Raw genomic sequence first — 16,343 nt, forward strand, 5'->3', positions numbered from 1 at the left:
GAACTATGTGTGTGCATGTTTGTGCGCATGCGTGTACGTGTGCAGGTGCATACATGAAAATTTCCTTACAACGTGTAACCTTCTGCACGCCAGACCGCTCCACGTTCTTCCACTTCCTCCTTCCTATTATGTGTGTTTGTCCGTCCACATGATCTCTTATGAAATGCACTTCTTCCACCCAGTGGCCATTTTTTTTTATGGCTTGAAATTGATCGGAAGGCAAATCCCTTGGTGGGGAGTTGCGTCATTACCTCTTTTAGTCTCTAACGCAAAAAACGTAAAAGACATATAAATATGTTGCTGGGATCAGGCGTTCGGGTTTATAACAACGTTTAACTAGGTCTTTGGTATTGAATGAGTTCGTGTTAACGTTACTTATTTCCTATTTCTTTCTGTAGTTGTTATTATTTTTAATTAATTGTGTTTATTTACGACCAGTCCAGGGTGTACCCTGCCTCTTGCCCAAAGTCAGCTGGGATGGGCTCCAGCATACCCCCACGACCCTAATGAGGACAAGCGGCATAGAAAATAGATGGATGGATGTATTTATTTACGACTTATTGTCATTAACTATCGCTAGTTATATACGTACTTATTTGAACACATTTTCCCCTTTTTTCATTACTGCATAATATAACTACAGTATTTTTACACATTTCCTATTCTTTTCTCACCCTATTAGAAACTGGTGAATTTGAACACAGGAAGTAAACAAATTGTCAGCAACAGCTGGGACATGAGGAAGCGGTAGCATTAAATAAGCGTCTAACTACTTCTTTTCAGACATGTTGATTTGTACATTCGAAATAAACCAGGAGCATTTTTAAGAAATTTGGGAATTAATAAAGTCCAGACAGGAAGACGCCAGAGTGTTCCTCTTCCTCAACTTCTACGCTTCTTGTTGCCATGCCAAGAACTGTGAGCGTTGTATCCCGTTCTTGTCCTCCTCCTCCAGTTCCTTCTACTACGCTGTAGTATTTTTTGTACTTCTTTTTAATCTTACGTTAAGCGTAATTCTTCCACTGGTTCCTCATCTTCCTGCCATTCTCGGTGCTCTGTTCCTGTTGCATTTTTTGCCTTGCATTTCTGGACTTGTAGCTTTTAGTTTGTTCTGGTTGTTTCATCAATGCTGAAGATGAAGTTTCATACAACATTCCAAGCCAAGCATGACGGGATAAACCATTTGGGGAGCAGAGTCGGGTCCCGCCATATCATAAATTGTTGGAAAATTGGATAATGCAGCTCTGAAATTTCTAAGATTTGCGATCTTTCAAATTGCAGTGAAGGTTTTCTCCCAAATCATTTAATCCTAATAGCCTAAAATGTTCTGGTGGTGTTGCCAAGGAGGCTGCTCTGTGCCCGTGACGTACTTGGCTGACATTGTCAGCAGGCATTTTCCAACAGAAAGAGAAGATGTCCATTTAAGCATTTTAGGGCATTCATTGAAATACAGCAATGCTTGGTTTATTGCAGTTAATTGGTTCCAGACCCGACCATGATGACTGAATTTTTGCAATGTAGGAGTCCTCATTTATAAATAGAATATTTTCTAGTGAGAGCATAGAAAACCTTTTCAGGACTTGATGGCACACTAATCACGTGCGTGCTCGTGGAGTCAGTACGTTGTGTGCTCATTGGCTGTAGAGGGCACGCGCGTCACCCGTACTATGGTTGAATCCGCAGTCCAACGCAGCCCACCCGCAGCGAAAGTTGGTGATTATTCACAAATGTACTTGATTACTGAGAACACAAGGCTGTCTCAGTTTTCTCTGATTAATCCGTTTTGTGGGGGTATTTCTGATGTTGCCTGCCAACAATTCATCACATACTGTACTAATAAAACAACTGGGGGAGAAATTACTACGGCCATGCCTGAGATAACGGCCAAATCACAAACAGTAAATCCGGCAAAACATCAGTAATTCAGTAAGGTAGAACTAATGCCCGGAGAAAGGAAAACACCCAGCTTATCTGATGCGTTGATACCAAAAAGTGAAAACCAATTGCATCAACAAGGAAGCATATTAATACATAACCTTGAGGAGACATAAAGGATAGCAATGAAGAATAAGGAGAACTATAAAGCAAAGTTTCATTCATTACTGTGTGATTGGGACAGTGGTGAGAGAGATGTTAGGGGCTTACCGATGCAGTAACACAGCAGGACGGACAGCAGCAATGACAATCCTACTGCACTGAGGGCCGTACACCTGAAAGAGAAACAAATCATATTGCAAATTAGTTTTAGGTTGACTTTTGTGGTCATTTTAGAGAGTGGCTAGCAAAACTAATACATTTGAATTTGTATTTTATAATATCTGTCGTGACGTTTTATATTATTTGTCATGAGGAGAAACCTGTCTTACTTGATTGGCTAAGATAGATAGCAAGGTGTATGGGACTGGAACACACTGTGATGTGCGTTCTTGTTCAAGATAAACCACTGAAGACTGTGTGTTATTTCATGTTACATGATGCGGCCGTACCTCCATGAGCAATACTTGGAGGATTTCTTAAACTTGAAAGCAGAGCGGGACAAGGTGTTTCGTGGCAACGGTCTGGTCGGAGGCGAGTACACTGAGCCCGTCGCCATCGTGTAGCCAGGTGTTGCTGTGGAGAAGAGGGGCGTGGTACCTGTTCCTGTCTTAAAAAGGAAGTGCCTGCAAACAGATAGAGAGGAGAAATAAGGTATGCTACACCACATACTGGTACTGTGGGTCAATGTGTTTCCTTCATGACTTCAGTCTGCAACAGTAAACATTCTGAAAATGTAGTTTTATCTGAATCACAGTGAAATTTTGAATAAAAAAAATGGACATGTTTTTGTGGATTTAGCTTGAAGTCACTTCACCACTTTGCTCTTTGAATTTTGCTGTTTCACTCTATCACGGTCTGTCAAAAATATTCATCCATCCATCCATATTCTTCCACCTAAGCAGGGGAGTCCAGACTTCCTTCTCCCCAGCGACTTCATCCAGCTCCTCACAACGGATCCCGAGGCGTTCCCAGGCCAGTGGAGAGACATAGTCTCTCCAACAAGTCCTGGGTCTTCCCCGTGGCTTCAGTCGGACGTGCCCTGAACACCTCCCCGGGGAGGCGTCCGGGAGGCATCCTGACCAGATGCCCGAGCCACCTCATCTGGCTCCTCTCAATGCGGAGGAGCAGCGGTTCTACTCCGAGTTTCTCCTGGATGACAGTGCTTCTCGCCCTATTTCTAAGGGAGAGTGCAGCCACCCTCCAGAGAAAACTCATTTCGGCCGCTTGTAACCACGATCTTGTGCTTTCGGTCAGTGAGCTTTGCCTTTCGGCTCAGCTCCTTCTTCACCATAACGGACCGATGCAGAGTCTGTATCACTGCAGACGCCGCACCAATCCGCTGGTCGATCTCCTGTAGTCCAAAATATATATATTGTATAAAATATATTGTCAAAAATATATTAATAAATAATAAATGTATCATCTTTGAATACAGCCTATTACTAGTATTAAAAAATGCAAATTGTATGTACTTTTTTTTCCCTAAATTAAGCATTTTCAAGCATAAAAATGGCTAAACAAACTAAAATACAAATGCTGTATAAGGCATTCAGAAGGCACATTTAGACACACTGTGATGACATGTAGCATTCTACACTGGTCACTAGGTGTCAGGAATGTTACATTGATGACACAATAGAAGTAACACAGAAACAACAAACCAACACGTGTGAGTCTATATTTTGTCTTATTTATGCCTTGTCTTATTTCCTCTACTAGGGATACCATTTTCATGGAAAAACATGTGACTGGCAACTGCCGATCAATGCCTTGCAAAGCCGATCATGAAAAAACAATCACGTGTGGCTCGTACTACTGCAGCCTGTCGGGCTCCCTACGTGCAGTGTTGTGTCCTGCTCTAAAGATGTCCCCCCACCCCTTTCCTCCACACTGTGCAGGGGTGCGGTGTCAAACCAAAACAACCATCTCTGCTGTGTGGAACTTATATGCTATTTGTGAGTGATGTAAAGTTTGCATCCTGCAACACATGCCACAAAAAATATCTCGCCGGGGTAGCACGTTAAATAGCTTTAATGCGGCATTTGAAGAACACACACTTGATGGAGTATGGTGAGTGTTCGAGGCTCACGGTGCAGCAACAGTCGAACGTTATCTATCTATCCATCTATCTATCTATCTATCTATCCAAATCGACACCTGATCGGAGCATCCCTAATGTCTACTATATTGGATGATATGAGTGTAATGGTGGCTATAGGGGGGTTATTTCATATCTAGAGGGCTGCATTAATATTAAAAACGTATTTAGAATGTCATAATCAGGTTCTCTATGTTCTAACTATGAAAATATTCTATTTATAAATAAGGAATCCTACTTCACGCAAATTCACTTTTCATGATTGGGTCTGGAACCAATTAAACGCAATAAACCAGGGATTACTGTGTATTGTGTAACTCTGTAAATCTCTCCAAAAGTTATTTTTTTCTTTTAAAAGGTAGCAGTTGAGAAGATCCACAGTGATGAAAATCACTGCAAAAAACATGTACAGAAATTGCCTAGGTCACAATGTGTAATTAATGGCACAGCTTCAGCTAATTAGCATCTGCAATTACAATTAGACTCCTCTCTAACAAGGCTGTGTGATTAACAATTAAAGTCGATTATAACAAGGGCCCTGCAATTAATACCTGCCTCGAGGCAAGATGTGACAAGAGAGAGGAACGCGTGGAATTTTGGCAGCACGGGTGATTTTTGAAAACGAGTGAAGAAGACACCTGTAAAAGTTACACACAGCGATGGAAATACGCTGAGCGTTTCTATTAACATTTCATGAATTTCAGCAGTTCAATTTAAGGACCAGTCTAGAGGACTTCAGTCATGAGGCTTCAGACTGCAACCAATCTCCTGCCTGAATTATTTAAACACATGGCGTAATCTATGATGACCTTAGGTTATGTTAGCTGCAACACTTCATTCATTTCCCCAACAAGTTAACACGGGTGAATACAGTCATATCTCATTTATCGCGGTTAATTGGTCCCAGACCCGACCGTGATACATTTTCATAAGTACAATTCCATCCATCCATCCATCTTCTATGCTGCTTATCCTCACTAGGGTCGCAGGTATGCTGGACTGGTCACCAGTCAATCACAGGGCACATACAGTATAGACAAACAACCATTCACACTCACATTCATACCAATGGACAATTTAGACTCTCCAATTAACCTGACATGTATGGAATGTCAGGTTTTGGAATGTGGGAGGAAACCGGAGTACCCGGAGAAAACCCACACACGCATGGGGAGAACATGCAAACTCCACACAGAGATGCCCAACGGAGATTCTAACCCACATCTTACCAATCTTCTGACTGTGTGGCCAACATGCAAACCACTAGGCCACCGTGCGGCCCACAAGTAGAATTCCTTATTTATAAATGGAATATTTTATAGTTCATAGTATGCAGTATATATATATATATATATATATATATATATATATATATATATATAGCCCTCAATCCCAGCCCTTTTTCAAAAGACAACCCCTTCAGTACCGGCCACTTTAGACGATTTTGACTGATCTGTCAAAGCAGGCAGAATATTGTGTTCTATGGCTATATAACCATGAACCCTACCAAAAGAAAGAAAAAAAAGTTTGTTTCTACCTTTTTCCGTTCTTTAGTAATCAGCAGTAGAAAATAAGTAAGTTTCAGGAAAATATCAGTTCCCGACTAATACAGGGAGAAAAACAGCTTTTTGTGAAAAGATACTTTCCAAGCATAACTTCCACTTTGACACTAATATTTTTTGCTCTTGTGACAGCTGAAATTTCTAAATAACTATACCACAACATAAACAACGCAAAAAAAGGTTGTTTTACATCGAAATAACAATTTATTTATAAATATAACACCATAAACTATTTACATTTTTCACATTTCGAACTGAACTATGTGTGTGCACGTGTGCGCGAGCATGTGCACGCATTAAAATTTCCCGACAATGCATAACCTTCTGCACGCTACACTCCTCCACGCTCTCGCACTTCTTCCTTGGTATCGTGTGTGATTCTCCCATTGAATGATCCCTGCTGAGCTCTCATCAAGTGCACTTCTGCCACCTTGTGGCCATTTTTATGGCGTAAAAGTGCTCTGAAATGATAATGCATTAGTGCAGAGTTGCATCGTCACCTCTTTTTGTCTCGCGCAAAAAAACGTAAAAGACATAAATATGTTGTTGGGATTGGGGATTCTGGATTAAAATAAAAACTTGAATGAAAATATTGAATGAGTTAATAAAAATGTGAGGTTGTACGAGAAAAAGGAAACCAAGCAAAGCAAGGTAAATAGTTTTGTTTCTAAGGTGAAATACAAAGGGAAACACAAAAGTCAGCAAAAGTGGAAAATCCTACCCTGCACGCCAGAGAACTATCAATTCTATGCAAGTTTTACTGAAATGAATCTATCCATGTTTGGTCGTTGAATGTGCGCTTGTTGTGGGCTTTGAGTCATGAGCTTCTTTTCAGTGCAGCACTGGGACGCATAAAGGGGTTTCAAATTGACAAATGTCCAACAATATGGTGTGATAGCTTGATGCAGCAGACCAGCCATTCAAGGTGTTAGTGCAAACTAATGACAGCAGACAACCAGAGAATGCAGGGACAATACGAATGTGAAGTGACAGAGACCACAGTGGGTGGCAACCATAACTAATATGGTAGTCTCTTGGCGCTTCCAAATCTCTATTCAATAACCCTGCATTAAGTAATTATTCACACTGGATCTCTGTCTTTATTAATCAGAGCAACACAGAATGTTGGATTTATTTTTTTGGGATTTCAAGTAGTATGAACAAAATCCAGATGGCTCCATGGAGCACAAAGTACTGTAGAAACTGCCAGGAAAGTATGAAAGCATTTAACAGATAACCAAGATAGGATAACAAAAAAAAAACAAACAACTTTGACAAAAAAACACAAATAGACAAATTGCCCTCAAGGGCCCAACAGTCTTGACATTTATTTTTGTTTTCTTAGAAGTTAAAAAAAACAAACACATACAGAAATAAATAAATAAATGCAGTGTGTTGAAAAGCCAGCTTGTGTGAAAATGTTAATTGTATTCTTTTTGTAGAACTTCTTGTATAGCAAATCAACATGCATTACCATCCTTTTTTACAGACCACAAAAGCTCCTTGTTCCACCAATAGAAAGAAATCATTGGCGGAAGATCGAGATCTAATGAATTCATCATGCCAGATCATCAAGTAGTTAATTAAGCTAACGTCTGTATTGTGCCCTCTGACACGGCAGTTTTTCCAGGACATGTCCTGTTTTCACGTCCATGATGGAGTAATGAAAATCCTTAAAGTCCTGGTTTTTCATTGTTTGGGCCATTTGGGCACTCTGCTGTATGTGACGTAATCCCCGAGAGGCTGCCATGTGGGCAGCTTTTTGAATTAGTGTTGCCAAAAAGCCGCACAAAGCCAAAGAAAAAGCAGAGTTAATCCTCCGACACTTGCAAAGTTGAAGTTGTTGCAATTTTAGATGGAAATGTTTTCCTGAAAATGTTGGTTACATTCCAAAACTTAACATGTATTTGACCTCAGTTTCCTGTGTTGTTCTGTTTTTGAAATTTTCTTCCTTGTTTGTGAATGTTTTTGAGCATTCTTCCTTTGAAATTTGTGTCTGGTATATTATTTTGTACTTTAAATTATAGGCGTACTTTAAATTTACTGAAATTATAAGGCGTCTTTTAATTAACTTTGAGTATCATTTGAGTATTGGCTGTGTGTCCTGGTTTGGGGTAATCAAAATATGGTCACCATAGATAATATATTGCATAATGTTGTGTTTCTGACTAGCAACTGCGCATGGAAAAAGACTGAGAACCACAGCAATCCGTTCCAGTGCCCACTTGTTTTGGATCTTCCTTGACACTACAATTGGTTGCAGTACAAGTGTTTGGTATAATGCCGTGACGTGACCCGCTATGCCTCCTGTGCCGTTGTGTCAATTGAGATGATTGAGTGCAACACATCCTTTTCATCTTACAAGAATCCAATATATGTTCCGGCATGGCTCTTTGTATTATTATTGACTGTGTATGTTTGTCCTGCCACTGTATTGTGCTCTTGTGTTCGCAACAAACAAAACAAAAATAGCTAGGGTTATGAATGCAGCTTGATCAGTATTCCTTTCATTTTTCCTTCCAGCCTGTCCGTCTAAAAAAACACAGCAAAACTACTGTGAATGCTCATTTGGCTGAACCAATATATTACATGGAATTTCCCCTTGTGGGACTAATAAAGACATACAGTATCTTATGGAGTCTTAAATGAAGTGAACAATAGATAGGTAAAATAGAAAGTATGGGTGTAACGGTACGCATGAACCATTTTTGAGGTCAGTTTATTTTAATGATTTTTTTAAAATATAGCTAGCAGGTAATTCCCCAATAATAATTGTTTTGGTATTATTGTTATTATTTGGTATAGTTATTATGAGTTATCATAGCAGGCATAACGAGTTGCATTTTACACCACAAAAGAGTGAAACCATTCTTGTTTGGGACGTGCCTTCTACCTGAAAGGAACAAAGACTTTGGATCCTCTGCCATCCCTTTGGATTAGAGCTGTTCTATCTTGTCTTCTACATGAACCAATAAAGCCTGCTCGGATGGGAGTCAAAATGTCTTCCAGCTTGAATGATTGATTCAAAGCCCTGAGAAATATTTAGCTTTGATATGAAGAACAGTATTTTTCTACCTTAGCAATGGTATGGCTCATTGGAATCAAACAAGACTGCCTCAGCAACTTTTTGTACTCTGACTCCACACTTCCAGGTCTGTCTTGAATGAACGTGGTTTTGATGTTCTCAAAACGCTCTCAACTCTGAAGCCTGTCTGGAATGAAGGCAGTTTTGATGTTCTCGGAATGCTCTGAACTCTGAAGCATTCTAAACTACAGTACATCCAAAGCAGAGCTCAAGTTTAGATGTCCGTATGGGACAACCATTCTCCGGCCCGTTCAGACACAGCCAAAATGCTCAATCTTGTAAAGATCATAGAGAAAAATATTTCACCTTCCATCAATCCATCGGCAACCCCATTACTCTCCCGGGCAATGAGAAGCAAAGACATTTGGACAGAATCGGATGGGGGTGGATAAAAGTAGCACCTGATTATACATTTTTAGTGACTTAAAGGTCAAGGTTACCATTGTCACAACCACTCACACAAAGTCCACATGGACTAGTGCTCACAAGCACATCTGTCTATGGAATACAGACATTTGCTAGTGCAGTATTCTCTTTTTTATCACGGTTAACTGGTTACAGACCTGACCGTGATAAGTGAATTTCCATGAAGTAGGATTCCTTATTTATACTGTAAATGAAATATTTTCTTAGTAACAGCATCAAAAACCTGTTTACTAAACATAAAAATCATCTAAATACAGTTTTAATAGGGGTGCACAAATCGATTGGCGCCGACTGCCTTAATTTTGGGTTTTTGCGATCGTACATACTGTATGAATCCACCAATCTTATCTACCTAAGCAAAGGTGTGTTTGCTGCACTGGTAACCATGTCCGGCAGTATGACACAGTAAAAGGAGAAGAGCAAGTAGTTTATAATTTATGTAAGGACCCAATAAGTCGCGATGGGGCCGCAAACAAAATGTTCAATTCAGCAAACCTCATCTACTAAACCACCGCACTTTAGAATATGCAGAATTTGAAGTTAAAGTTAAAGCGGCTGTTTCACTCTTGTCCATCACTTACACCCCCATAATGAGTGGATGGCTAGTGCTGCAGATTTGCTCACTTGAATGTTTTTCACAACTTTAGCAGGGACAACCCTCACACACATACACATCTACACACATACAACTAGCCCAGCTCTCTTCTGGTACGGTGTCACACACAAAACATTCCCCCTGCAACGTGTGCCAACTCGTAACATTTGCATTGCAATTCTATTGTAACTGCGGTCCACTGTTCTTGCTTATGAGCGGTTAAAAGAGCGAAGCTGCTAGGAGGAACATTACGGAGTCACAGCATTGGACGGCCAGCTGTTACAGAGCAGTGATTACATTACAGTTGGCTATGCCATGTGCACGTAAGTGTGCGTAAACTGCCACATGCTTATAGTTTGATTCCAAGAAACATGGTGTCGGGTTGAAGTGGTTTAAGTGTATTTTAGTGATCTAAACAAATGATGAACGGACACTTAAACAAAAGAAAATGTACCTTGTTTCCAGAGGCACATTGCTACCCAGCACCCAGCTGTCTTGCAGCGGGACGCTCTCTGGGGGTGTGGTCTGCAGCTCGGCAGGTGATTGGCCGGCCACGGGGGCCGGGCTTCCGGTAGGAGGAGTTAGTTGCCGCGTCGAATTCAGAGATTGGCCAGCGTGATGTGCGGAGCCCAGGGAGTGATTGAGAGCTGTTACCGAGGGTCGCTGACGATGTGGGGGTGGCACAGGAGGCAGAGTCGAGCTGTGGTGATTGGATGGTTGTTCTGTAAACGTTGGAAAAGACATACGTTTAGTTTTAAGACAAAAAGTGAATGTCTGTATTAACGTAGGTTTCCTTATGTACAGTATACATTAATGTTCGACATATTGCACAACACACACACACACACACACACACACACACACACACACACACACAAACACACACACACAGAGTAACTCCCATGATATGCAACTTCAAGTCTTCTCGAGAGGGCTGCTGCACCGCTTTTATAGGCTTTTGAATCATCTGTGATAATGGCTAAGGTATGACATGTACAGTAAATCACAGGCCATCACTTGCCAAGAATATGTTTCCATGGTCTGCAAACTTGTCTTTTTGTCTGATTGCTTTCCAAAATGTGTTCTCAGTCCTTCCAACTTTCAATTACAACCGCCAATGTAGTTATTGATAACATGTGAAGGAACAGTGGGCATCGGAGCCAAATAATAATTTCTCGGGTGGGCTTTGGAAAAACGATACTGCGATAAAATTCAGAAACTCAATCTCAGTGTGCACAGCGACTGCAATGGTCACTAGTCTATCTTACAATCAAAAACTGATATGACCTGTGTAACTCGCCAACAGTCACGATGTACTTCTTTGCTGTACTTGGTGCTTGTAAGTTTTGTCTGCTAACTCGACAACGGAAGCTGCTGTATACGGAGGTTCTCTGACTTCTACAGTAAATATGCAGCATTATATCTGTCGTTGCAAAACAGAAAATATGACGCTTCTCGCAGGGGAAATAAAGGTTAGAAAGATGTTTCAATTGCAGTTAAAGGAAAACCGCACTTTTTTTTGTAATTTTGACGATCAGCCCCAATGCTTATGTGAGACATGAACACACATCTTTCTCTTTTCTGTGCATTCTAAAAGGCATAAATACAGATAAAAAGAGACAGCTCATTACTGCACACAGTGGGAAACACTGATTCTGCCTATAAAGCCTTCTAAAAAACACTCCAAAAAGCACCACCGACGCTTCATTTACATATAATGTGACGTGCATATTAACCACGCTAAAGTGGCATTGTTATTATTATTATTAACATTGTTACGCCAAACTAGTTAAGGCGCATTTGTCACACGTTGCCACACCACACCGGCTAGCTACTAGCCGGGTAGCGTCTAGCTTCACCACAGCTTGCCTGGAACGCGTCAGCACCGCACTCACAGTGCCTCAAACCACTAGCAAAAGATAACGCCGCATATTGGAGCCGCTGCCAAAGCTGCTGTGTTTTTATTTTTGAGTTTGGAAAAGTTAATGCTAGTGTAGGTGTGCGTTCCTATGTTGCTATCTGAAATCAATGCACCCAGGAAGGACGTGACGGCAAAATACCGTATTACAATGATATCGTGAATGCACCAGTTACTACATGGTTCCAGCATGTTTATAAAACCATAAAACCTTGTTGGAGGTTTTTGGAGGTGTTTTAATAGCGAGCTTTGTAGGCGGCATAGGTGTGTCCTATTAAGTGCGGTAATGAGCTGTCTCTTTTTATCGACTTTTATATCTTTAGAAGTTATGTGTTCATGCCTCGCATAAGGATTGTGGATGATGGCCAAAATAAAAAAAAGTGCAGTTTTCCTTTAAAGTATGTCATCCATTTTCAGAACAAAAGGTGACGTGTTCACGTAGAAAACCATAAAGAGGAGGAATGAAAACATTGATAGAAATTAGATCTCTTCCACATATGTGAGCCATCCTGTACCAAAAACACAAGGAATCTAACGGGTTAAATGCAAATCAACAACGATTCTACAGAGAGAATGTAAGCTAATTCCAAATCAGTCACATTGTCAGTGAAAAAAGCCATTTTTTAGTAAGAAATGTGCCACTGAAAGGGATGCTGATGGTAATGGGGAATTTGTACTGCAAGGGAAACATACTAAATTCCTTTCAGACACATGTGAATTGCGCCATTTACTTGATTTTTTTAAAAATTTATTTCTTGAATGTTTTATTTTAAACGATTGTCATACAAAGTCTACCGTTATGCCTTAAAAAAAAATCTTGATTATGAATATATGAAGAGGCAGCGCTGACAATAAATTGTCTAAAATATGACACAGCATCACAAAATCCATTAACAGTTTTGGTATGGTTAAATGATTATTTTTAACTGTATCCCCAGACCCTTATAAAATAATAAAATAAAATAAAATAAAATAAAATAAAATAAAATAAAATAAAATAAAATAAAATAAAATAAAGTGTGTCGATTGCACCCAAATGCAACCAATCCCTGCAAATTATGCGTGGCCTCACAACTTCCCCGCATATTTTTCGCTCACAATTGGCATTTTTGCCAATCAAATTTGTCCCCGAGGCGGCACTCAAGTGCGCACATGAGCTGTCTAACCAAAACTTATGTGTGTTTCTTAACACAAAAAAATTAAAATAATGTTTATTAATGAATTACAATGTTATTGTAATTAATCATGATGATTATTAGTTATAATTAGTAATTATAACAGCAACAATAAAAATAATATTTGTATCGATATGTGGTAAAAGGCATATTTTGTTAATTTCTTAAAATTCTGTGCTTTATGTGGTTAAGGTTACAAAAAGCACTTAAAACATTGCTAAAAATAAATGTTACGAGACGTGGAGCTGTCGAGTGCTTGACCCCCAGTATGCAGAGGCAGACAGCGGTGAAAATAAGTCTTTTAATTAAGCAGGGGTAAACAACAGAAAGAGACAGAGATGAAAAAGGCTCTGGAAAAATAAACCAAACATGCACTGTAGTCCAAGGTAGTAGCAACAGGTCGGAGGAAGATTCATGTGACAGCATGAAGAGAAACAAGACAATGAACCAGCGGCGTACTTGCGACGACGCTGGGCTTTTCAACTCCACTAATTGTGATGGTGAACAGCTGTGCACCATACCACTGGGGTAAAGTGGCTGCAGCTTCCCCCCAGCAGGAAGTGCATCACTCCAAAATAAGAGAGCAGGACAGGAAGGAACATGACATAAAATTCATACAATCACAAGTCGATGCAATGTTATTAAACAAAAAAAAAGAAAGCTTCAAACCTTTGCGACTTTTGCCGCAACATTCTGAAAAAGCAGCCACAAATTCAGACATTGTAGGCTGTAACAATCGCAAAAATCTCCCAAAATCCTGGATGGACTTTTGATCTGACAATGACCTGCTAGCACTTTGTGTTTTTTTTATGTTTCATTTTAAAAATGATGAAAGCTGTTCAAGCCTAAGTTAAGCAGTTTTACCTTTTACATTTTGTTTACCGTACCTTACGCAAAATTAACTGAAACGCGCCCTTAAAATGAAGGTATACAAACTGAACCGTAATTATGGCGTACCATTGCATCCCTATAACTGTTTGCTGATGGTACATTCGAAATGTGACAAATTGTCAATGACAGGAACAAAGGTTATGGAAGACGATGAAATCCGAAATTACAACAAAAACAAACGTTTGTGACAACAACTGAAAAAATAGGTCAGAGTTTATGCTAAACTCTATCGCGTGATGTGCAATTAAACAGCAACAAAAGAAAAGTTTCAGTACAGCAATGGTCAACAGCGTTCAACAGATAGCAAAATCCAACGACAGACAGACTGCAGCATAGGCAGAGAGAAAGTGAACGACAGAAAGTGAGTGATTGAAAGAGGAAGAAGGGAAAAGGGACAAGAGAGGAGGAGGTGGAAAAAGGTATGGACACTTGACAGAGTGAATGAGGTCAGGAGAAGAGTTAAGACTCGTGGTTTGTGAGGCGTGAAAACTCATTCCACCTCTGGTCTCCAGCAAGAAGAAGGCAGCGAGTCTGGGTTCTTTCAAACAACTATCTTTGTGTGCCCCTCTTGGACGGATGACCCACACCGAGTAAAGAACAGAAAAAAGAAAAAAAACAAGAGAGATGGAGCATGAGAGATTAGAGGTCTTGAATGTAGCACATGTTTACCCAGGAAGGATTTGTTCAGGGGGACAAGAAGAGAACTACAGCATGTTTTACTGTATCCACATGGTTTTAACTGTTCAGTATTTCCTCTAGGTTTACAGCTTTGGGAGGTTTGACTATCAACACAAACATGCATGCACGCTGCCGTGCTATCGCAGAAGCAGCCCAGCCTACCCTGGACCCCAAAGGTTTAAGCATGTCCGAGACAAACAAAAGTATCACCATAAGAAAGATAGAAAGAGGACTGTATCCGCACACAGTTGGTCCTTTTGCTTTTACGCAAAACTTTCTCCACTTTCTCCGGTCACACTAACTGTAGCATGACTTTTACTTTTTATTCTCTATCCTCATACCACTTTCCCATCCCCTCTCTGACACTCGTGCAATCCTCTTCATCTGACCTCCTCTTACTTTCCAATCCTCTCCTTCATGTACTCCTTCAGTGTAGGCAGCTGCAACCCTCTCAGAGGCTCTAATCAGTCTTCCACATTTTTCTCTGTGTATTGAAGCACCAGTGTACTAACCACTCATACACCCTCCCTCTCTCACCCTTATTCTTTCATTTTCTCCTGCCAAGTCAGCTTTTGGCGCCCCATCTCTCCCACTTTCTCTCAGGCCTTTTTTTTTCCCTCTAAGTTGTTAGTATGGAAAACCACGTTCCTCTAGTCAGTGGGTCTTCCTTTGCTTGAGCTAATTTGGTCATTTATCTATTATCTAATTCGGTCCTATGAGCCAGCGGGTTTTCTTACACTAACGTGTTTATGTACCAATCTCCGAGAATGTTTTTGTGCATTACTGAGCTGAATGCATGGAATATATCTCATCGCATTGAATTTTATTGAACAGATATATGACAAGTTTAGACAATTTTAATTGCTGAGTTTCAACCACGCGACATCGAGGTAGGTCACGTCACTTCCGATGAGCAGACGGGGGGCAAACATAAGCGACAGCCACATACAAACTCAGTATGCTCGTGCAATATTTTGGAAATGAACGCGAATAATGGTGCATGTCGTTGGAATTACTTTCTCCATTTGTGTGATGCATGAAGACATAAAATAGTTGAAAAACAAGACAATCAAAAAGCAGCAAAGGCTTATTTCAGCGTCAGACATGAAAGTAATGCTTCTAACATGTCTATTTGCGTTAGTACACCAAATCAATCTACATGAGTACATTCTTGTATGTGTCCTTCAATATCGCTGCACAGTTTGGCAAAGTCTGAGCCCCATACTGTAGCCAAGTTTCAGCCCAATTTCGCGTAGTGTTTCCGAGCTGCTGGAAGCCCTGGATTGTGCCACACAGGTGGCATATATTTATGCATTTCACATGTTTGAGTTGGAACATTGTTGTAACTTTAATTTTAGTATAAATTGTGCATGTTGTTGCTCACTGTAAACTGGAGCGTGTCCATACTCGGCTCCACTCGACATAGAGCTCAGGGTTAGCAAACGCAGAGAAAGGTGGCTTTTCTGCATTTAACGGTTGTTTCCTGAACTTTTTTCCCGTTATGATGGACTATCGCAGTAATTGCATTTACCGGGATACATACTCGAACAGTTTCCACATACGAGAACGCAAATGTATATGGTATTTTGCTCTGATTGTATGTGACTTCTAGTTACGAATACACTAGTTTGCCCCACATCTTTTTGAGTTGGGTCCGATGTGATGTCACGTAAAACCCAGCAATTACAATATAGTAAATATAAACTTTTCAGACAACCTTTTAAGATTGCCATTGATTTACATGTAAAATGGAATCATCCTATTGCTTGTGGATACAAACATGACTTGCCTTAAAAACATTACCAACCTCAACAGCAATATTTTGCACTTGGAAACATGTCAGTGACAGTTTTGCTGTTGTTTTTGTTTGTTGTTGTT

The 16,343-nt window shown here is 40.2% G+C and overlaps 1 protein-coding gene across 7 annotated transcripts in view; it reads right to left on the minus strand.

Annotated features, from left to right (window-relative positions):
- tenm3 (teneurin transmembrane protein 3) overlaps positions 1 to 16,343 on the minus strand; it is a 247,966-nt gene that overhangs the window by 96,681 nt on the left and 134,942 nt on the right. For all 7 annotated transcript variants that reach the window (XM_054779774.1, XM_054779773.1, XM_054779772.1 and 4 more), the window contains 3 exons: positions 10,258 to 10,525; positions 2,487 to 2,660; positions 2,146 to 2,210 (listed from right to left, as the gene is read on the minus strand). In XM_054779774.1, coding sequence (XP_054635749.1) covers positions 2,146 to 2,210; positions 2,487 to 2,660; positions 10,258 to 10,525 — 507 coding nt within the window. The remainder of the gene's footprint in view (positions 1 to 2,145; positions 2,211 to 2,486; positions 2,661 to 10,257; positions 10,526 to 16,343) is intronic.

This window comes from Dunckerocampus dactyliophorus, chromosome 6, assembly GCF_027744805.1.
Source record: "Dunckerocampus dactyliophorus isolate RoL2022-P2 chromosome 6, RoL_Ddac_1.1, whole genome shotgun sequence".
Classification (NCBI taxonomy): Eukaryota; Metazoa; Chordata; class Actinopteri; order Syngnathiformes; family Syngnathidae; genus Dunckerocampus; species Dunckerocampus dactyliophorus.